At 44.1% G+C, this 24324-nt stretch overlaps 1 protein-coding gene across 1 annotated transcript in view; it reads right to left on the bottom strand.

The window, feature by feature from the left end:
• The window catches only part of GABRE (gamma-aminobutyric acid type A receptor subunit epsilon), a 65624-nt gene that overhangs the window by 13441 nt on the left and 27859 nt on the right, over window positions 1-24324 (bottom strand). The window contains exons 4-6 of the mRNA XM_078147799.1: window positions 5063-5283; window positions 4414-4496; window positions 2109-2246 (exon numbers count right to left, since the gene is read on the bottom strand). Coding sequence (XP_078003925.1) covers window positions 2109-2246; window positions 4414-4496; window positions 5063-5283 — 442 coding nt within the window. The remainder of the gene's footprint in view (window positions 1-2108; window positions 2247-4413; window positions 4497-5062; window positions 5284-24324) is intronic.

Genomic DNA, 24324 nt, shown 5'->3' with positions numbered 1-24324 from the left:
TAGGATCAAATAGAACCACCTTTGTTTGTCATTTAAAGTTCTTAACAACTTTGCCCCATCCTATCTTTCCAGACTTATCATACTGTAGTCCTTGCCACACACTCCATGGTCTAGTCACGGTTGCCTTTTTACTGTTCCTCACAACTCCCATCACCATGCACCATCACCCATGTAATTTCCACAGGCTTTTCTTGAACCATCCATCTGCTCCTGAAAACATTGTTTTTCCTAATAGATAGGCACTAAAGAGTCAGACTTGGAGTTAGACCTTGGGGATCAACCCACAGAGATATCAGGATCCATTGATGGTCTTGGCTTCAAGTAATAAGGTATTCGCCCACCTGGGAGTACAGACCTAGGAACCTAGGAATCTCCTTTCCTCCACTGTATTAAAGAAAAAGGGGAATGGATTTGCTTTTTTTGGCTATAGAGAATTCAACTTTACCCAGTTCAATGGAGAATTCATCAGAGAGTTGGGGGAGTTCAGTGGGCAGATGTCTATGACCCTGGTCATAGCCCACCGCACAGGGCCTTTGCAAGTGGTCCCAGCTCATCCCAGCTCTGAAAAAAGCCTAGTGCTCAGCATTTCCTAAGACAGAAGCCTTCCCAAAGAGCTGACCTGGCCACTTCTTTGACTGGAATGCACATTCACACAATTGCACCTGCCAATTGATCTGTCTAGGAGTCAATTGGGTGGTGTGAGAGTCAAAGTCAGAGAAAAACATGCTCAAGCTGGGCCTTGCTGAAACCTTTGGCTTTAGTGAAATATGTAGTCGAGTTGAGGGATTGGGTCCCAGCTCCAATTGACCACGTGAGGCATCTAAATGAATTAGCAGTCTCATTATTTGACTTTATTTGCAAGTGATTCTGAGGCAACCTTATCCTCTACCACTAGACTGAGTCGAGAGGCTTGCTTCCTTATTCTAACTCAACCACTTGCTAGAGGGCAAACCCCAGTGACTTGGGCAATGTTTCTCCAATGATCAGTTCCCTAATCTATATGGTAGCTGCCCTTGTGCCTTCCCAGGGCTGCTAAGAAGCTCAGAAGACATAATATTTGATATGTGCTAACAGTGAGAAGAGTGGGGGTTGTTATTATTTTCATCCTCAGTAAAATGAAAACTTGAGGGCTAGGAATGTTTTTCACTTATGCCTTTGAATCACTTTGCATTCAATTCAACAAATATTTATGTGCAAAGAATTGTGCTGGCCCTGAAGATACAAAACCGTAAAGGAAATAGTGCCTGCCCTCGAGGAGTTTGCATTTTACTAGAGGGGTACTTCATATTCATTCATAATTGAGTTGATACAGAGCATATAACTAAGTAATTCCAAGAGGGGGAGAGTGCTAGTGATCGGAGAGAATCGTCTCATGTAAGACATGAGCACCCAAGCTATGATCTAAAAGGAAGCTAGGAATTATACCAGGCAGAGCTGAAGAGGGAGTACACTTGAGCAACATGAGGGACCACTTGTCCAAACACACAGAGGCAGGAAATAGAATGTTACATATGGGGAACAGGCGGCTGGCTAGTTGGCCTAGAATGGAAAGTGAATGAAGGGTAGTAATTTGAAATTAGACTGGAAAAGTGGGGTAGGATTGGAGAGGATGTTAAACCTCAAATATGAAGGTCTTACATTTTCTCCTAGAGGCAATAGAGAGCCACTAATGACTCTTGAGTAGAGGAGTTTCAGGAAAAGATAAAGAATTCTATTTTCGATGCTGAGTTTAAGACACCTATAGGATGTGACTACTCTGGGTAGAGATGTCCAGTAGGCAATTAGTTGGTAATGGAGGATGGGAGCTCAAGAGGAATTAGGGTTGGATGTCTACTATAGACTTGGGAGTTGTCTGTGTAGAGCTACTGATAGAAGACAATCTTGTAGGTCCTTGGTCTCCTGTTTCAAGGTCACACTGTGCCCCAAGCTGCCCTTTTCCTCCACCCCCACCCTCATTTAATCAAAGTGCTTTTTAGTCTGAGGCCCTACAATTCACTTCTGGGGGGCATTGGTGGGTGGTGCTGCCCAGCTTTGTCCTCTTTCTTAGCCATGACTTGCTTTGTTCTTCTCCACTATTAACTGTACCTTGATCTACAAAATGGCCTTACCAGCGCCAGTCCGAAGGACTTCGGATGTGTTCCGCAGTCCTGTAAAGTCAAACTGGTAGAGCCTCCAGGAGCGCTGGTCAGATACTTCAATGGAGTAGCGCCTCCAACGGTAAACAATCTCTTCGGCTGGATAACCATCTGGAAAATGGGAGAGCCCGGAGACATGCTAAGGCCATACCCCTGAGAGGCTTGCTTGAATGAAGCCTGCCCAGTCTAGTGACCCAAGTTAGAGCTGTCATGTGTATTTGAGACACCTGGCACGGCCCAGGAGAGACTCTCCATTTTCCAAACATCCCAGAGGCTTTCTGCCATTGTCTTGAGAATAAGTCATGGCACTGGCCTCTGCTTGTAGAGCATTTTACAGTACATGCAAGTAGCCAAGGCTCCATTTTACAGAAAAGGAAACCAAGCCCCACATGGTTAAGTGACTGCCACTTACTCACCTTCTCACCCTGGGGCTGAGTTAGGACTTGAACTGAGGTCCTCTAACTGCACATCATTGCCCTTTGCATGATTCTACAACTCTTTTGGCTTAAAATTAGGGCACTGCTCCCTAACCCCCCAACTTGGAAGTTGGATTTTTAAGATCATTTAACCAAGAGTGAAGTGGAAGAGCTGAACCCAGTAAAATTCAGGTTATCCTTCAAATTCAATAGGTGGCCCAGGGTTTCTCTCTGTCGTTGGGATTTGCCCTCTATTATCCTGCTGCTGGACCTTCTCTGCCTAGTGAACTCTCTTGGTTACTCTCACTATGCTTTCCTTTTGGTAACTTTCATCCAAAACACCCCAGGGGAACTCTGGACAATGTGTGGGGGGGGGGGCGGTCACTACAACGACTTCAAGATAAACCATGGTAGTAGGAACAGTCAAGTTTGGCTACTCCTTCCCTAGGTCCCGGCCTCACAAAGGGCCAACCTGCTGTAACAGTCGTCATCCTGATCAAGCCCCAAGGGCTCAGTTTTGGAGTCCTGCCATTTTTCCTCCCCTCCCCTCCCCTCCCAAACAGATTGGATTGGTCCCAGGCCCAGACCCAGGATTGTCATAGAAGTGTATACTACAGGTACTCCTATCACTGGGTAACAACCAATTTGTGAAAAGACATAGAAGCCTATCCCCAACTCCCCCATGCCCACTTCTAAACTGGGCATCTGGAAACCCCACTGGTCTGGTCATTTTTCAAACCATCCTTTTCAACCTAATGGAGAAGTCTCAACCTATCCATGAAGCCTTCCCCAGCCAGTCTCCAGTGTTCTCTCCCTCTCCCTAGCTCCTCTTATATTCGCTAGCTGTACCATTTCCTTGGCACCCAGCATACGCTGCTCCCTGCTTCCTTCTCTTGTGCTATGTGAGAGTGCCTGATGTGGAGGCCAAGGACCTGAGTTTGAAGCTTGACACTGCTACTTACCACCCATGGGACGTTGGGAGAGAAACTGAACTTCTCTGGGCATTTGTTTCCTCCTCTGTAAAATTGTAGAGTTGGACTAGATGACCTCGAAGGTCATATCCAGCTCTGATACCCTCTCCTCCCCTCCCCTCTCCTCCTCTCTTCTCCCCTCCCCTCCCCCCCTCTCCTCTCTCTCATATTTTGTGTTTATTCAATTTTTCCTATGCGTTAACCTCCGTCTTCTCAGCTAAATGCCCATTCCCCAAGGGCAGATAGCATATCTTTCTCGTCTGAGGAGTCCCCACAGCAGTGAGCACAGGGCCTAATAACTGAGTAGGTACCCAAGCAATATTTGTTGCCTATCTCTAGCTGTTCAGTTCTCTGAAGTTTGAGTTCAATGGGCCTGCCATCACCCTAAAGTGATGGGTATCAAATACACAAAGATCGATTGCCGGATGTGAAACAGGCCTCATTAGAAAATCACTGAAGGCCTGAGAAATGCCCCATCATCATCATCACTGAATCTGTGGCCTGCCAAGTGAGCTTATCCCACCTCTGAGACCGCCCCCCTGACCACCAATACTTTGGAACTGGTTGTCTAGAGGCATTAGCCCCCAGTAGCTGAGACAGACAGGATCACTGAGGGGGAATTGCTGGTCTTCCGCCATTGAGGTCTGCTCAGTCTACACGATGAAACGCCAAAGGGCTTGGAAAGAAGGGTCCTGGTGGTGTGCTCCGCACAGGGGGAGGAGGCCGGTGCTGACAGAATGACTCAACAGGAATTCTAATTAATGGGAAAGCTCTCAAGCCCAGGGACCTAGGGACCCAGGAATCAGTAAGAGGGAAGGAGAGCCAAGCTAGGTGAGGGGGGAAGGGGAGGATGAGAAAAAGGATATGGGAACCTCCACAGCAGATACTTACAGCTAGAGAAGATGAGAGGGCAGGAGTGAGTGTCCATTGGGAAGTTCTGGAGCTGGAGGAGACATTCAGCCTCTATGGTCAGCCTGGAAAGGGGAGAGAGAGAGAGAGAGAGATGCCTTGTGAGCCTGAGGATTCATCCCTCTCTCTAGCCAGCATCATGGCCTCATAGGCTTCTAGCTGGAAAGGATCTCAGCAATCAGCCAGTGCCCCTTGTCATCCACACAGTGGCTTAGAGCTCTGACTAGATTAGGAGGCAGAGAAACAAGATCCAGATCCAGGTTTGGCCACTTTAAACCTGTGTAAGGTCATTTAGGCTGGTGATTTCCCTTGTCTAGACACCAATTTCCTCCTCTATAATGGGAGAGGATTGAGCTAAATGTCTCTAAGATTCCTTCCCCCCAGATTCTATTATTTCCCCCACTCCGTACTTCTAGGGCCCTCCCTGACCACCAGAGCCAGAGGCCCCACTCGGGGGTGATGACCCTGGGCTGGCCAGCTCCTTGGCCCCACTCCCTCTAGGAAAGAATGCCAAGGCCAGGTCTCCCTGCACATTGACAAAATGGGGCCAGGTCAGGTGGGCAAACCAAGTACTCTGAACTGTTGTCTGCTGGCAGGTCCTGATCCCTGAATTCTCCAATGTGCCACGTACCTAAGGGTGTAGAGGACCTTCCCGTCATTCCAGATGCGTAACAGCTGGTTGGGGGTGGTGATCCAGTGTGAGTCAGCCCTCTTAGAGTTCCGGAAAAAAGTGTCAGGGATCCAGATGCGGCTTACCATGTTGCTGTTTAGAGTTAGGGCTTTCAGGGTGCTGTTGAAGCGGAGGCGGCGGTCATACCAGCTCTGGGCAAAGAAGATGTCAATGGTATATTCCTAGCACAAAGGAAGGGAAAAAGCTCATTAGATTCCCCTGAATGGCAGAGCAGGCGGGATGAGGAGAGAAGGCCAAGACAGAAAGATGGGCTGCTTCGCCATAGGGACCTAGGAGGCAGAGCAATAGAGTAGAAAGAGTCCTGGACAGTAGCCCAGGAGGCTTGGCTCCTGAGTCTGATACTTATGGTCACCTGTGGCACCTTGGGAAGGTGATTTCATCCTCTCAGGAGTGGGGTGACCTCGATAAGCTCTGTAGTCCCTTTAAATGCCACAGCCTATGATCCTAGTCTTTTTTCTGTCATTTATTCATTTTTGTGACTTGAGAAGACACTTCATCTCTGTGCCTCAGTTTCTTCCTCTGTAAAATGAGGAAGTTGGCTTCAGACAGCACAGAAGATCACAGTACTATAGATTTAGAGACGGAAGAGATATCAGAAGTCAATAAGCCCAATTCCCTCATTTTACAGGTAAGGAAACTGAGGCACAGAAAGGTGAAGTGACTTGACCAGGGTTATAGCCTAATCAATGTCTGAGCTAGGATTTGAGCACAGATTTTCTTGACTCTGAGCCCAGTCCCAGTTGTTTCCAGGAAACCTGGGTTCTATCCCTCAGTCCAAGATTGAATGTGGCAGGAAGTTCCAGGGTCAGTCTGCCCTTGACCTCAAGGGCCTAGTCAGGGGGCACAAGGCCTGGCCAAGATATATAACATGTCATCTTCAGCCTTGGAGGACCTTACTTTGAAGCAGTTCCTAACTCACGTAAGAGAGGAGTTCAGTGGTTCAGCTCACTCCAGATACAGACATTCTTTAGGATCAGAATCACCAGAGCTGAGAGCCAGAAAAAAACCCAAGAGGACGTGCAATACCCTACATCCCTATCAGGAATCTCCTTTACAACATCTCTGAGAAGTGGTCACCTAGCCTTGACTTGTAAATGTCCAGTGAGAGGAGACCTCCCAAAGCAATTTACTCCACTCGAGAGCAGCTCTCATACTGAAGAAGTCCCACTCCCGTTATAGCAAATCTAAATCTGTCTCTCAGCAACATTCACCTGGTGTACTCCAATAGCCTTCTCAAATGGTGATGCTCCATGCCCATCACTGGCCTCTCAGCTTTCTTCATGTAGCCTGAGACGGCATGAGCTTTTTTTTTTTTTTTTGCAATTGGGGTTAAGTGACTTGCCCAGGGTCACACAGCTAGTAAGTGTCAAATGTTTGGTCTGAGGATGGATTTGAACTCAGGTCCTCTTGACTTTAGGGCCAGTGCTCTATCCACTGCACCACCTAGCTGCCTCCTGCATGAGCTTTCTTAGTGGCCATGCCACAACACTGGCTCAGCTCCCCCTCTCTTAAAGGTTTTACCTCTCACCTCGTTGCATTGCTGAAGACACTGGAGGCTAAAAAGAGCATTGAATGCCAATCTTTACTCTGCTCTTTACTACCTCTGTGAACCTGGGCAAGTGATTAAACTTCTGAGCCTCAGTTTCTTACCCTGCAAAATCAGGAGGTTGGGCTAATCTCTAAAGTCCTTTTCAGCTTGAATTCCTATGGTCCTATTTCTTGTTCATTTGTCTGTGGGTGTATGGGGTGGAGAGGAATGGGAGAAAGAGAGAGACAGACAGAGAGAGAGACAGAGACAGAGACTGAAAAAGAGGGAGGGAGATTGAGAGAGACTCACCTTCTCTCTTAGTCTCTGTCTTTATCTCCTTTATCTCTATACATGTGAGCATTAGATACTGGGGAGGATGGCTGGCCTAGGAGTGAAGGGGAGTATGGGTAGGCTGCTTTTCAAGTAGTCTTTGGTGAGACTAGAGGAGAAAGTGGTCTTGGGAAAGAGCAGAGGAAGGTGAGGAAGGAGCAGGCGAAGGCCAGTTGGATGAAGAGGCATTTCCCTGTTAGTGAGCGGACTCTGGGCTGCATTCACTGTCTCCCTGCCATACAGAATGCATTGTCTTGCATATGTATGAAATGCTAATTGAGCCTGGTGACCAATTTCATCTTCAGCATTTCTGACATACTCAACATACAAATCATGAAGGTAGAGAATAATATTCCATATATAATATTCTTCCTCTCTCTCTCTCTGCTCCTTCTCTCTCTGTCTCTCCCTCTCCCCTTCTCTCCTCTGCCTCTCCATCTCCTTCTCCCTCTCCATCTCTCTTTCCATTTCTCACTCTCTCTCTCTTCACCATTTAATGTATCTCTCTCCCCTTCACTCTCACTCCTCTCTCTGTCTTTCTTTCTCTCACCCCTCCTCCTCTCTCTCTTTCCCTATCTCTCTGTCTCTCTGACCCCTCCTCTCTGACTTTCCTTTTCTGCTCCATCTCTCTGTCTGTCTCACACTCACACACACACATAAAATTGTAATATTTTAAAAATCTTATAAATCTTACAAATAATAGAGGCAAGGGTGGACATCCCTATTATTTAATGGGAATGCTTTTCATTTCAAAATTCTCCATTGCATGAGATTTTAGCTTGTAGTTTCAAATCTATTCTTCATCATGTTAAAGAAAGCTCCTACTATTCTAATTTTTAAACATAAATGAATGCTGTATTTTATGAGAAAAATCTGTGCCCGATATCATGAGCTCTGTTTTTCTTTTCTTGTTTATTATATAAACAAGGAAAAAGCAAGGAGGCTGCATGTGACAAGAACCTAGGAAAGGACAGTCTGAGGCTCAGACAAACCCATGAGTTTTACCTGTGGTGAGAGAACAATCTCTCAGAGACACTATGGTAAACAAAAGATTACAGTGATCTGCATTATTCTTACATTAGACTCAACCCAAAACTAAATTTTTGCTAAGAAAAATATTGAGGTTGGCCACCTGCTATATTTGAAGTCAGGAGACCTGGGTTCAAATCCCAGCTCTACCTGTATGACCTTGCACAAGTCTCTTCACATCTATGGGTCTCAGTTTCATGCAATTGAACACAGGTTCTTTTAGGAGAATGTGAAGTCCTTGAGTAGCTTGGAATGGTGGATAGAACACTGGACTTGGAGTCAGGAAGACCTGAGCTCAAATCCTACGCCAACACAAAGCTCACATATCTAGAGAATTACTGTGACTATAGACAATTTATTTAGCCTTTCTAGTCTCAGTTTTTCAACTGTAAAATAAGGGGAATGGCCTCCAAGACCCTTTGTTCTATGATTCTATTAATTTAATTTCTATATCTCCAGAATCCAAAATGATGCCTGGCATATAGTAGATGTCTAATTGTTGGGGTTGTGGGAATCCTGGGTAAAGGGTCTCCCTTCATCAACCCAATAAACAAGGAAAGAGTCCTCCAATGCAGCAAGATCAGTAATTACAAGAAGGAAATTGAAAGAATGTGCCACATGGAGGAAGTAGGCAGCTGGAAGGAGAGAAAAGGGGAGAAGAGACTCAATTGCAAGGGCTTCTTGGAGTCACCCTCATTTCCAGCAGTGTGCTTGAGGACCCTCCTCCCATCCCTTTATAATCGGTCCCCTGGGTTCAGCCTATGGTTTCAACAGCTTAAGCAAGGCCACCACAATAATGTGAGGGAGAAACAATTTTGAAAGACCTCAGAACTCTGCCCAAAGCTGTGACCTATCAGAACTTTCAAAGACTGATGATGGAATGTACCTTCTACCTCTTGGTCTTAAATATATATGTCTTTGGTCACATGGAAAAGATGCTTTCCCATGCTTATGCTTTTTAGTGTTTGTCACATAAATTGGTACTGTATTTGGCCAATGGCTTTCCCTTGCATCCATTAAAATAATTAGATTTTGTGTTATAGGTTATTATGCTAATTGTTTCCTAATATTGAACCATTCTTGCATTATTGGTATGAATCCAATTTGGTCATAGTGAATTATTCTCTGACTATATTGTTGTGTTTTCCTTGCAATGATTTTATTCAGAATTATCATTAGTGAACCTGGTGTTTGGTCTTTTCCTCTGCTTTGTCTCATCCTGGTTTGGATACCAGAACCGTATTTTTCTCATAGAATAAGTTTGGCAGACTATCTTCTCTGTATATTTTTAAGAATAATAATGGTAGTATAAGTAATAACTGATCTTTAAATGTTTATTAGCATTCACTTGTAAATCCATTTGACTCAGGTTTTGAAATAGTTCTAGAAGTAGATACAGAAAAAAGATAAGAAAACAAAATTAAAGGCATAAAAATCAGAAAATAAGAAAAATTATTTCTAATTGCTGAAGACACAATGTACTTAGAAAACCTTGGAGAATCAGTAAAGAAATTAATTGAGATGATTAATAAATGCAATAAAGTAGCAGGATACCAAGTAAATCCACAGAAATTATCAGCATTTCTATTCAGTAATGAGAAAGACAAAGAAGAAACAATCATACAAGAAATTCCATTCAAAATAATGACAATATCCATAAAGTATATGGGACTTAACTTACCAAGCTACAAGCAAGATTTATACAAATGCAACCATAACATTCTGCTTACAGAATTAAAGTGTGGCAAATAATTAAATAGATGGCATGGCCTAATCATGAGAATAAGCTAATATAATAAAAATTACGATACTTCCTAAATTAATTTAGAGATTTAGTTCCATTCCAATTGAATTGCCAAGTGGACAGTTTAGAGAACTACATGAAACCATAACAAAATTTACTTGGAGGAGAAGCAAAAGGCTCAGAATCTCAGGGAAAATAATGAGAGAGTGCAAATGAAAGGGACATGGCTTTACTACATCTCAAACTATATTAAAAAAAAAACAGTAGCCATCAAAACTATATGGTGTTGGTTAAAATAACAGAAAAGTTGATCAGTGGAATAAATTAGATAAACAAGAAACAAAGGCAACTGAAATCAGTAGCCCAGTGTTTGATAAACCTAAGAGCAGCAGGGGAGGAATCCCTTTTTGACAAGAATACTGGGCAAAACTGGGAAAAAAAAGTTTGTCACAAATTGGGTCTAGGTCAGCATCTTTCACCATATGCTACAATAAGCTCAAAATGGGCAAATAACCTGGATATAAAAGGTCGCATCATAAGGGAAAAAAAATTATAACAGATTTATATTCAGTACCTTTCACAGCTATAATCAGGGAGAGAAATCTTAACCAAACAAGAGAATTATGAGAACACAAAGACAAAACAACCAGTTTCAATTGTATGAAAAATCTAAAAAGCTTTTGCATGAATAAAATCAATGAAGATAAATGGGTAAAAATGAGTAAAAGGTTTTGCATCAAATATCATTAATAAATGTCTGATAAAAAAGATATACAGAAAATGGACCCAAGCATATATTACCAAGAATAATTCCCTCAATAGATAAGTGGACAAAGGATATGAACACTTTTCAAAAGAAGAAATGCAAACTATAACTGTCCTTTTGAAAACATACTCTGAATCACTAATAGTAAGAGAAGTATACATTTAAACAACTCTGATGTTTTTACCTCACATCATTTAAATTGGCAAAGATCACCCCCCCAAAACTGAAATAGTCAATATTGGAAGGGCTGTGGGAAGACAGGTACCCAAAAACCCTGATGGGAGAGCTGTGAATTGCTACAATGATTCTGAATATCAGTTTGGAAATATGCAAGAAAAGTGCCCATGCAAAGTCACTATTGAGCCTTTACCCCAAGAAAGTCAATGACACACAAAGGTCCAATATATGCCAAGATACTACTAGCAGCACTCTTCATGACATGAAACAAAACAGGTGCTCATCATTTCAGACATGGCCAAAGAAACTATTATATTGCATTGAATATAATGGAATGTTATTGTGCAGAAAGAAAGGACAAATTGAATTAATTCACAGAAATATGAGAAGATTTGAATTAATTAAGAAAGAGTAAAAATAAGCTGAACCACTAGACTGTGAGCTCCTTAGGAGCAAAAACTGTCTCCTTTCTTTGTATCCCAAGGTTTCAACCTGCTCTATAGCTTAGGCTGGCCCATTACAGGCACTTATTTAATTATTAATGCATGCTCATTGACTGACTGACCTCAACAATGTAAATGAAAAGAAAACTAAAAGCAAACTAAGTCCCTGAAAATCCCATGATGACCCTACACAACAAATAACAGAGCATTTCCCTACTCCTGGTGGGATGGCAGGGGTGTAAGAGTGTATACATTTCAGATGTGGTCATTGCACTCCGTGTGTTTGCTAAACTTTTCTTTGTTCTAAGGGTTGAGTCAATGCAGTTTAGGGAGGTTTGAGGATTTGTTTTTGTTCTTCTAGAAAGGATTGATATAAAGACAAAAGCCATCGATGAAATATATACATCTTCAAATAAAAGAGCAGTGGGCCTAAAAGAGACAAAAATACTATAAATGCTAAAGTCTATTCAAATTCCTCCTAGGCCTTTGCACTCTGCTCAGTCCTTCAGAGGTCCAGGAATTGCCCCATAACATTGTCGGGGGTTATGCCACACTCATGACCAAGACTATTTGATTTGATTGTCCACAGACTGTCTCATCAATTACCTATAAGTCACCATTTGATTGAAACCCTCATTTCAGAGTAATTCCTCTTTTCCCCCCTTAATTGAGTCGGGTCTAGTATGGGAATCCCCAGGTTGCTAAGTCTTACAAGTGTCAAACATGTGTGATGTGAGCACTGTTTTTGTTTTTTTGTTGTTTTTTTTTTTTGAGGCAATTGGGGTTAAGTGACTTGCCCAGGGTCACATAGCTAGTGTCAAGTGTTTGGTCTGAGGCCGGATTTGAACTCAGGTCCTCCTGACTTCAGGGTCAATGCTCTATCCACTGCACCACCTAGCTGCCCCATGAGTACTGTTTTTGCTTTGGTTTTGCATATGATGTAGTCTACCTCCTAGACTGCTCTGAAGTCTGTTGTGTATAGAACGTCTTATCACTATCATTTCCCATGACTGAGGGCAGACCACCTTTCCATCCTTTTATGAATTTTTGTATCATGTAATGGGATGGCCATTGGCATATCTCACACCACCAAGCTAGCCACAGAAAATTCTCTTTAGTATCTTACAAATCTCGATTCATGACATATGAGCAGTCTCATTCAACCATATTGAGTGGACTCTCTTCCAAGTAGGTCACATTTCTGGAGAACTGACATATTGGGAATCTCATGTGGCCATGTGGCAGTTCTCATCTTGCACAGGTCAAGCAAACAGAAGTAGCCCTATTCCTGAAAGACTGATACATAGTCTGAAGTTCATGGCCGTGTGGCAAGCTGGGGAGCAGGACTGGTTGGAACCTAACCTTATCATGTTCGTGCAATAAGTTATAAAGATAGAGAAACTGTTCAGAGATTCTGTCAGGTCCATTTGGCATCATGTAGATAGACAATCAGTCGTCTCCCTGAATAGGTTATTTTTCCATCGGTTGTTTTGATGCCTTGAAGACACAAGCTCAGAGTACAATTTGAAACACAGCAGTCGAATTGAAACCTATTAAAATTGAATGGCTAAGCTTGTTCCCTGTTATGTCACCTACTCAACGAGCACATTTATTAGTTTGTGCTCAAGAGCCTTCTTGGGGGAAGGAAGAAAAGTCAATGGGGGAAAGTTTGGCTTAGAAGAGAGCAGAAGAATAAGGGAAGGACCCAGATGTTCTTAGGCCACTGTTAATGGTGGGTGGTCCAAGATCCAAATAACAAGAGGTGCTGGCCTGGGAGTGTGGAGTCCAGAGTCTCGGTCCCTTTTCTGCCACTAACTCATTGAGTGACTTTGAAGCACAGAGAAGGAGAGACTTGCCCAATTTCCCCAAATCTATACCTGCAGGAAGTAGTTGGACCAGAAGATCACTTACAGCCCTTCCAACTCCAGTACTCCCCAAACATGAGTATTCAAAAGCACCGACTCCAATGGCTCTGGCCTGAGACCATAGCTTGGAATTAAGGTCCAGGCTTTGAGCTGGTCACTAGTAACGAAAATGACCAGAAAATACTTTAGGGATCGGGGACATTTTACAGAAAGCCCAGTGAGGCCCACACCAGCTTCTCATTTAAGATGCTCGCAGAGGTCTTGGAGAGCTAAGGCCATATGTTCAAAGGAGATCTCAACACCCAGTCATTAAGGACTGCCCATGGAAGCTATGAGCACTGAAAAGAGGACCAGCTTGTGTTGTCACTCACTTCCCAAGCACCTGAATGAGTCACCATTTCCACCTGCTCATCATCTTGCTGGGGTCCACAGCTTCCAATGAATACTGTAATATTTCTCACAATGTTCTTGCCTGTGGAAGGTTTTGAAGCCAAAATTGTATTTTTCCCATATTAGAAATGCATTAATAATTGACTCATATATCTAAGGGATAATATTTAAAGTTGATGTTAACATACATTCATGGAGCCTAGGCCCTTTAGAATCCAGAGTAGACACAGTCTCTTCAAGACTTCATGTTCCTTTTCTAACCTCTGTAGGGGGGATATGGGAAGCCAGGTTTTCTCATAAATAGAATTTGGGCCAGTAGAGATGAGATGAGATTAAGGCAAAACAACAGTTGAGCTCCACAGAGTGTTTTGAATTCTTTCAGCAATCTAGAAGAAGGTAGGAGTTCATGACACCAGGCTCTGTCCTCCATGCCTCATTTCATGGGCAAGGCAAGATTTATTATACATGCTCAGAGTAGCTACCTCTGTAATACAACATCTGTTCAGATATACCTTTGTACGTGATCTAGGATCAGATGAAGGCAAACCTTGCTCGAAGAGTCGCCATATCTCAGGGCATCATGGGGCCCAGGAAGATGTCCCTTTCAGCCCCCAGACCCAAAGTCCTTTATGGGCTACAGTTCTGGCCATCATACATCAAGAGGGGCACTGACAAGCTAGAGCATGTTCAGAGAAAAGCGGCTCTGAGAAGCAAGGCATGGGAGAAAGAGTTGGAGGAAGTAGAGCTGTGTAGTCTGGCAAAGATAAGCCTTTGAAGGATGAGAAAGTTAACTTCAAGTATCTGAAGGGCCCTCTTGGAAAAGAAGGATTAGACTTATCTCTATGGCTTCAGAGGGCAGAATGAGGGCCAATGGGTGGAATCTCTAGGGAAGCTGACTTGGGATTGGTTTTAGGAGAAAGTGTCCATGATAAGCTATCTAAGATGGGAATGAGTCGCTCCTCATGAAATAATGAGGTACCCATGCCTAGAGGTATTCAAGTGGAGGCTTATATCCCTATCTGTTAGGGGAGACTCTCCAGGAGATTCCTAAATGCAGCAGGAGGTCACAAGGGGTGCCTCCTAAGAGCTTGTCCCTTTAGCTGCCTATAGGAGACTTCAGCAGAGGGGTCATTTCCTCCTTGCATACTGGGCCCCGGGCTTGGTCCTTACCCCTCTGTGTCCCTTCTTGCCAGAGTCAGGAAGTCATTGAGCTCTTGGCTTTTGCATACAAGCCCAATGACCTAGTTCTGAAGCTTTTAGCTTCTGCTTAGCAGCAGTGGTGGCCAGGGAATTCGGAGAGTCCTTGAGTTTAGACATGACATCAGACAGACTGCAAGCAACTGGTGGCCGGCAGACCCATCTGTCTGCACTCGCTGACGAGGTTGTTATTAAAACAGCAAAGCTGTGGCCATAGGATGCTAAGAAGGCAGGTGGAGTGCCAGAATGGAGGAGGAGAGTTCTGGACACCTTGGGGCCAGAGCTCGCGAGGCCCTGCAGGACAGGGCCTGCTGTTATTCTGTTCTCTTCCCCTCCCATTGTCGGGGTTTGTTATTTCTGTCACTATCAGGTGCCAGGCTGAGAAGAAGCCAGAGCGTAAGTAGCCTTAGAAAGCCAGCAAGGACTTGAGGTGGTGATGATGACCTCTACAAGGCCTTTCGCCAAGGTCCAAGTCAACCCTGCATTAGAATGGGACCCACTTGGAACAGCCCCTTGGCAGTTGCCTTACTCCTTGGGCCACTAGGGAACTCAAGGGGAAGGACACTTTGCTTTTTGCGGGGAGTTCATTTGTAATGGTTTCTGTAGAAAGGGAGTATGGGGACAGCGGTATAGGCATAAAATTATGAGTCAGAAAACTTGGGCTTCCCTCCTTGGCTCTATTAACAACTAGCTGTGTGACCTTGGCCAAGTAACTCCTCCTTTCTAGAGTCTCCTCCTCTAGAAAATGAAAGGGTTAGAATGTTTTATCTCTAAGGGCCCTTCCAGCACTGATACTCTATTCACTTGACAATCAGAGAAAAGCAAAGTCATAAACTAGCCCAAACCTTGCACAAGTCGGTGGGAAGGGTTGTCATGGTGCAGAGGACAGTACAGGCCAAGGCCTGGTGCTACCGAGGGACCATCCCATCATGAGTGCAGTCATGCCAAGAGGGAGGGAGGGAGGACCTATCCCTGGAGAGTTCTGGAGGTGATTGCACCTTCTGCCTCCAGAATACTGAGGTAAGGCACCAGAGTGGTGGATGCTGTAGGACAGAGGCATCCCCTTCCCCATGTCAGCACCCTAGAACAAAGGCCTACTTCTCCCATGTTAGTTCTGGGTCTGAAGAAGCGGTATCCTGTGGCCAAAGGCACACAGTAAGACAAGAGAGGAGTGGCTCCTTCCTTCCTTCTGGATACTTTGCTGTATCACTAACTAACATGACCATCGTTATCACAGCCAACAAATTTGAAGGTTTGCAGGGTTCTCAATGTCCATCATTCTCTTTGATCTTTACAACAACCCTGTCAGGCAAATACTGTGGCCATTAGTATCCCCATGTTACAAATAAGAAAACTGAGACAGAGAGATGAAGTGACTTGCTTAGGGTCACACAGTATCTAAGGCAAGATTTGAACCTAGGCCTTGTGGACATCAAGCCCCACACACTATTGACTACTCTGGTCTGTCTCCTACACTTATATCCTGACACACAGACAAGTCCCTGTGCTTTCTGTCCCTGTCCCGTGTGAGGCTCACCCCTGGTAACTCAGTACATAGGAACAGAAACTTTGGAATCCAAATGCTCACAGCTCCTTTCCAGGCAAAGGTGACAGTCCAAGAATTTAAGGCTTTCCTGGCCCTCTCCTAGCTCTGAAGAAGATGGCCATTCCACCTGATGAGCTTTGCCAAGGCTGGTGCTTGAGTACTGTTCATTTTAGCCCAGTCTATCAGCTGACCTTGCTACTTGTCCATTTTAACAGGCAAAGTATCAACCTCTTGTTCAGCCATGCCTTAGGAGGGAAGGCTCAGAAATTCACTGGAGGCCTGGGAATGAGCCCCTTTTAGGCTGCTTTTAGGCTAATGTGTCCACCCCACTGGAAAGCCACACAGATCCACAGTGTCAGCCTGCTTGGGCCACTATGCCTTTGAGTACACACGTTAGGAAAGAACGAGGTGTACCACATGTACTCAGATTCCATACCTGCTCCCATGGAGCTCACAGTTTCCTGCAAAGGGTCATTGGTTCTGACTTTTTAGAGAGTCCAAGCTGCTGCCTCTGCCTTGGCAAAATAAGGACACTCTTGCCCGACAGTTACCCAGGGCTCTAATGCTCCCTCTGCCACTAATTAGCTCTGGGACCCTTGGGCAAGTCATTTCCTTTCCTTGGGACTCAGTGTCCTGATCTGGAAAAAATAAGGAATTGGAAAAGATGATCTGGGCTGGGGGTTCTGTGATTCTAGGAGGGGGTTTTATGATTCTAGGAGGGGATCCTATTATTCTAGGAGAGGGGCTTTTAACCTTTTTGGTTTGTTTCATTATGGACCCCTTTGGCTGTCTAGGAAGTACATGTGATCTCTAAGGCCCCTCTGAGATACCAAATCCTCTCCAGAAAGGGAGTGATTAGCTGTCATTAGTGAGGAAGGGCAAGAGTCATTCCCAAGTCTCTAAGGCAGAGAAAGGCTGCCCTTCCAGGTGTCACTTGGGTGCTGCCCCAGGAGTGGCTTGGTTGAGTGGGGGTGGGGATGGCTAGACAAGCCCAGGGTGACCTCCCTTCTCAGCCCTCTCCTTTGACACTGCCAAGCATGGCGTGCTGAGTGGGCACCCCCGACACCTCGTTGATTGATGGATTGATGGTGTGAGAAGGTGGTAATTGCGTTCTTCAAACTGCCACATACGAACTCTGGTCGTCCTTCAGCACTTGGCATGCCTGACGTTCTCAGAAACCTCCCTCCCCTCCCCCTAGTCTTGCTTGTTCCAAGCTCCTGCTCGTGCCAAATTCCCATCTGCCAACTCCTAAAAGTCCGTAATTGGGCAAGGAAAAAAGACAAATGGTCTTTGTGTCTCAAAGTCATACAAAGGGACAATGGGAATGGGGCTGAGGATGAAAAAGGGAATAGGGATAGAGGAAAGGATGGGGATGGGGAGCTTGGTTTTCTCAGTTCCTAAATAGGGAACCACATTCCATGCCCCACCCTCCTAAAGTTTGATGGACCTTGGAGGAGGAATCCACTCAACCCAATAAACAATTATATGTACCAGACACCGTGCTTTGTGCTGAGAACACAGAGGCAAAAGCTAAACCGGCCTTGTCCTCAAGGACCTTTCAGTCAACTAGGAAGATAGAATGTATTCATAAGTGGATGTGAAACAGATAGAAATAATACAAAGTCATTTGAAGAGGGAGAGAGTACTAAGAAGGGTGGAAGGGAGAGGAATTGAGAAAGGTCTTCTGTAGGAGATAGCATCTGAGCTGTGCTTTGCACACCTGTATGGGAGAGAGACGTGGGATCTCTTCATTGAAAAACAAGGCTTGCTAAGGTGCCATGCAGGCAGGCACTTGGGATACTCTTGTACAGAAGAGGTAGAAAGTCAATAATGACAGTCTTATGGTGTCATAGGAAGAGGACTGATCTTGGAAGTCAGAAGAGACTTGGGAACAAATCTCTCCTCTAACACTTCCTGTGGCTGTGGACATATCACTTAGCCTTTCTGAGCCTCAGTTTCCTCATCTGCAAAATGGGGATAATGAGAACTGCAACACTCACCTCCCAAGATTGTTAGGAGGTGCTTTTTAAGTTGTAAAAGCTGTACAAATATCTATGATTGCTATTACACACATAAACATAATTGATCCTTTTCCAACTGGTTTTACCATTTCAGCAATATTTGGATCTGTGTTTGGCCTATGATTCCCTAGTGCCCAGCATTTCAGCAGCTAGCCCACGGTCAGGGTCCAAGAGAGCCACCACTGAAGTTCATTTCTAATATACTGCCCTGTGCTATCTGACTCCCAGGAAGACAGCAACAGATATAGGAATGGACACTGGCTAAACAGTTTGAAAGGCAAAGGCTTGGCTCCCTGGGCTTGGACAAGCTCTCTTTGCTTTGTTCCAGTGAATGGAGCCTCCAGGGAATGACAATCAGACAGAAGAGAGGAGGAATGGGAAGATGGTGCTTCCCTTCTCAAAACTGCTTCTTCACTTGATCTCTAGGGAAGCTCTGATTTTTCCAGCAAACACCCAATTATCATTCCATCTGGTTTGCATTCTCCTGATGGCCTAGGTATTCTCTATGTTATTTAATGGGATGAAATCTGAATTCCACAGAGACTTCTCCCAAATAATTTTGGGTGGCTTTAGTTTACTTTGCACCAGTTGATATGTGCTCAAAGCATCTTTTTATTTAAAACAAAATGTTACGGTCTGGACTTCTGATTTCCTCTTCATGGAGGAACTCCCTGTGTGGAAATTCTAATCGCTATTGCAGATGAAAAACTTGTCTGTAACTTACCATCTCAGAGAGCTGCTTGGGGCAGTAACAGGTAAAGTGACTTGCACAGGGTCACTCAGCTTGTATGTGTCAAAGGCAGTACTTAGACCTGGGTCTTCCCGACTCCCAGAGAGGCCCCCTATCCACTTTGCCATGCTATTTCTCAGACACTACATAAACTTATTTTCACATCCACTTAAGCAAAACATAAACTCTCTGGCCTCAGTCTTCCTCTCTCTAAAATGAAAGCCCGGAGTAGTGTGGATGACCTTGAAGAAGCATCTAAGCACCAAATCCCCAGGCTCTACCTTGTACCTCATTCGTCACTTTCAATAAATATCCCAAGAGAGCAAGGACAGGAGGCAGGCCCAATCAGGATTTCACTACGTCAGGTAAGAACAGTTTCTTCCTAAAGAAAGGACAGCTGGCCTCCATGGGGATTCCTTTTTTGGATAAAATGCTGAGGTCCCTTCCAACTTTAACATTCTGGGATTCTGGAAAATTACAAAACTGATGAACTTCCATTGCTAACACTTGAGCCAGAGACAGAGCTAGAGACAGAGCTAGAGAGAGCTGGAGACAAAGATAAAGCTAGAGCTAGGGCAGTTGTATGGGTTGTTGACACAACTGCAAATCCTAGTCTGGACAAAAGAGATTTTTCATCTGCTTGGCTTTTCTTGTGGAGATAGTTAAGCTGAACCTTTTTGAGTAATTACGGATCTTGCTTTGGAAGCTCTGCAGTGTCCTGGGACTTGATACAATCAATACATTGTCATTTGCAAACAGAAACATCTGCGAAACCTCAGCATCTATAGACAATCCCTCTTCTGTCTGGACATTTTGTTGGACATCGTCTGGGACAGTGGTGGCAAGCATACATCTCCCTACTTTATGCCTCACTTGGTATTCATAATCAGGATTGTGGTTCAGAGTTTTCTCTTGCTGCATGTTTTAAGGAATCTCGTTTGATTTTGACATATGTGGAAAAATGAAACAATATTCAGAACGACTAATACATATATACCACTTTACTTCCTGCTCAGTTCCTCATTGGTTCCAACTTGGGTGACTCCACCCTGGGAGATCTTCACTCATGGCTAAGTCTCTGCACGGGACCACCTTTTCTGGAGGAGTGCTAAGCCATGCTAGTCACTCTATTTCCTGTTCACTCTCTGATATGCACTCCCTCCAAACCAGTTGTCCTACTCCCATGGTGGTACCCTCTCCCCTCTCCTTTCTGGTGCTTTGTCTTCCCCGATTAGAATGTAAGCTCCTTTAGAAAAGGCTTGGAACAGAGCAAGAATTTAATAAATGCTTTATCTGTCTATTCATTCGTCTATCTAACCATCAGTCTATCATCTCTATATCTACCTACCTACCTACATATCTATCCATATATCTACTGTCTACCTACTTCCCTACATATCTATCTATCAATCCACCCATATATCATCTATCTGCCCATCTATCTATTCACTGAGCTGTCATTTATGTCTGTCTACCCATCCATCTACCTACCATCTATCTGTCCATCTATCTATCCACTTATCTATCATTTATGTCTACCTGCATATTTATATCCATCCATCCATCTGTCTTTGCAAAACACTTTACATTCATGATCACCTTGGCTATAATGATGATGGAATTTGGTTTTTAATATGCACACAGGTTCATTCTGTTTATTCAATGCATTCCACTTGAATTTGTCTGAGATACCTATAAGTATACCCCACTTAATATTCTTAATTGGTTCCAAGGAAACATGGCATTAGGTAAAATAACATCGCAGGGGGCTGTAGGAACAGTGTGCTAAATAGGCAACCAGCTGAATGATGTTACAGGAACTTCCTGATGGGGTTTGGTTATAATGTATTCATGGCATTAGTGGGGCATGGCATTGATTGGAGGGTATGCCTGTATTATGTAGTGAATCTGTTCTTTCTTACCCCATGTCCACAAGAACAAGCATTATTATGTTAATAATAACAATAACTAGCATTTATGTAGCACTTTAAGGTTTGCAAAGGGCTTTACATACACAATCACATTTCATGTTATTCTGAAAATTCAGTTTCAAAAGGCTCAGTTGTACATTTAGTGCACTCCCTTCTCCATCATCAGCGTTAAAAAACACTTAAGCAAGTACCTGTACAGATCCATTTCTTTCCAAGATCACCTATGGTGTGCAAAGCCATTGCTCTCCAACAAAAAGCTCAGTAGAATGAAAGCGGAGGTTGTGGGATGGGAGATTTGGGTCACTTAGGCCGAACAACAATCTTGTGTGGACTTCTTTGAGCCATTTTGAGACAAGGATTTTCCACAGTGACCAGTCACACAGAAAAGGACATTGCAGGTCACAAATCCATAAAGCCAGAGCTGGAAAAGTCCCTGAAGGTCATCTAGTCCAACCCCCTAACTTTAGATCATAAGCACATTGAAGGCAGGGACTTTCTTTTGCCTCTTTCTGAATCTCCAGAGCTTAGCACAGTGCCTGGCACATAGTAGGTGCCTCATAAATATTGATTGAGTGATTGAGTGATTGAAAGATTGGGGAAAGTAGAAGAGACATAACTAAGGAACCACCCAGCACTTTTCCCACTGTCTCTCATGGTGCAAGAGGGAAGGGCACTGGACTTGGAGTCAGGAAGATCAGCAATTGAATCCTGCCTCAGTCCTCTGTGTGACCCTGGGCAAGTCACTTAACTTTGCCTCAGTTTCTCCATCCATAAAATGGGAATAATAATAGAACTTACTTCCCAGGCTTGTGCGAGGGTCAGATGAGATAATATATGGAAGGTGTTTTGTGAATCTTAAAGCTCCATAGTGCTAGCTATCATTTAGAGGTTTTTCTTGCAACAAGCTGAAATGTCCCTAATCCATGCTCTTCATGGCTTTAGAGATCTCACTTATATATCCTCTCCCCCTCCAGCCTCTTATTCTATAAGAGGCATTATGTTTTGCTCTCCAGAATATTGTCACAAAGTCATTAGATGCACCAAACATTGGCTGGCCCTACCCCTGGGCATTGGCCCTGGCTGGTGGTCCTGCTGTTAATCCTCATTGCCTTTACTATATCTCCTATGCTTAGCCTAAAGAGGCCTTGAGCATCTGCTTGCAACAGATAGACTCTATGCCATTCCTCCCCTGGAGAAGCCCCACATCTCTCTGGGCCTCAGGTCCAATGGAAACAGCCAGGACTGTAAATGGCACTGCTTTGATGCTGGGTCTGGCTGAAGGTGAGACACTGGACCAAATGATCTCTTCAAATCCCTTTCCTTTGCTTCTGCTGCCTGATTTCCCCTGGGCCCACTCCAATATCTTTTAGGTCCTAGGTACCTAAGTATATATTAGCTTTCATAATTTCTGTAGACAGCAAAGGGAGCATAGCTAAGAGTCTTTGATTTCAAGAATCAAGAAATTCCCTTGGTGGTGTTGGAGGGGGGGCATCTGGGGAAGGGGAACAGGAGAGTGGCTAATGCTGTAATGTACAAGGTAGAGAGCCAGCAGGAGATACCTGTCGAGTCTCTACCCCAACCCTGTCCTTGTGTCTGTCTCTCCTAAGTAATGACTGCCCCCATTCCCCATTGAATTTATGGGGGAAGATCAGGGTCTCTAACTTTGGGTCCATAAATTCATTTATTTTTTTATACTATTTTCCTAAATGTATTTCAGCATAATTGACTTCCTTTATAATTTTATGGATTTCATTTTCTGCATTTAAAAATAGAATTCTGAGGAATACATAGGCTTCACCAGCCTAACTGCCCAAGGGAGATCAGTAATACACAGCAAAGGTGACTAAATGATCAGCCTCCCTCTGAGACACAGAAAGAAATCCTTGAGAATCTCTTGCTTGCATCAGAGAGCTATAACTAGGGTGGAGCTGCCTAAGGTGCTGACATTATAGAACGTTGACAATACTTACAATCCTTCAACAGCATAGAAACAACTGAGCTGAGCCCTTAGTTGCCATGAATAGTTAAAGTAAAAATAATAGTAATAGTTAGAATTTAGATACTCTTTAAGGTTTGCAGAGCCTTTTACATATGTTAATTCATTTAATCCTCACGACAACTCTGGGAGCTATTATTCATATTTTACAGATAAGTAAACTGAGACACAGAAAGGTTCATTGACTTGCCCAGGGTCACACAGCAAGTGACACCTAAATGCCTCAAAATAGTACCTTGCTAAGGAATGCCCTTCCTTCCCAGGGGAGCTCTTCCCTAGCCTCACCCACAGTAGACTTCACAGCAGTGGCCTTAGGGGTTTCTCTTCCCATCAAAATGAATTTCTTTGAAAAAGTTGATTTGTAGTGGTGCTGGTTGGGGCAGACAGAGTTGGTATTTGTGGTTCTGCAGCCTCCTTTCCTTCTTTGGAACCTGGATGGCCTTTACCAATAACTGTACTCCATAAGGATCCCCAGCCAGTCATCCCTGGGGAGTTAGGGAAACAAGGAGTCTTGTATGCTTTAGAACCTGGAGGTCTGGTAAAAGACTGCCCCTGGGCCTTTTCCCACCCCATCTTGTCCTTAGAGTTGAGACAGTACTCCTGGCCACCTCCTTCCTGGTCTATTGACGGCAGAGAACATAATCCTAAAAGGCCTTCTCTCACTTTGCTCTCATCGGATTTCCCTACCAAGGAGAAATGTGGAAGGTCTCAAGAACAGGCTTTCAAAGTTCTAGGTTTGATGTGCTAGCCAAAACACTATGCACCCTGGAGACTCAAAGCAAAGGTGAGGACCCACTGCTACAGGCAAACACTTCTCAATCCATTCTTCTTCCCAGGTGGGTCTCCCATTGACCAGGAAATCCTAGTCAATGAGTTCAGTCACATTGGGATCTTTCGGAAGAGATGGCCACAGAAGGAGCAGAGACATCAGGGCAGAACTGACCAAAAGTGATTTTGGTTGAGAAGATGTATCACAGGGCCAGGATTCAGGTTCGCAGAACAATGTATTAGAACCTGAAGGTACGAACTCTCAGTTAGAAGGAATCTAGCTCATGACCTAAAACTCTACAGGGAAAATTGACCAACAGGGATGGAAAGCTCTCAAGAATGAAATTCTGATGCCATGAACATAAAAAATTACAATCATGATGTAAAAGGGGAGATGCCTAACAGACTGGTATGCAGATACACAAGGACCTCACTGACCAGTTCAGATTTTATAAAGACATATACAGAAGATGAAAGCATGGCCAAGTAATGGAGGGCATGTAAAAAATTGACACCATTTTATGAGAATGGCATCAGGAACACTAAAGCCGAGAACCAGCCAAGGCCAAGAATACATACCAAGGACAAGAAAAAGGGCTTTCTGACACTATTTTGGTGGCAAGAAGTCCAAACCCTTTGAGATTTCTCTTCCTAGGGTACACATCATATTATGCCTGTCTTCCTCTACCTTTTCTATGAAAAATCCCAAGATGCAGGGGTCACTTTATCCTAAGATTCCCA

This window comes from Phascolarctos cinereus, unplaced genomic scaffold, assembly GCF_003287225.1.
Source record: "Phascolarctos cinereus isolate Bilbo 61053 unplaced genomic scaffold, phaCin_HiC Scaffold_8;HRSCAF=390, whole genome shotgun sequence".
In the NCBI taxonomy this organism is placed as follows: Eukaryota; Metazoa; Chordata; class Mammalia; order Diprotodontia; family Phascolarctidae; genus Phascolarctos; species Phascolarctos cinereus.
Note: the sequence above shows the minus strand (reverse complement) of the source record. Positions and strands in the feature narration are given on the sequence as shown.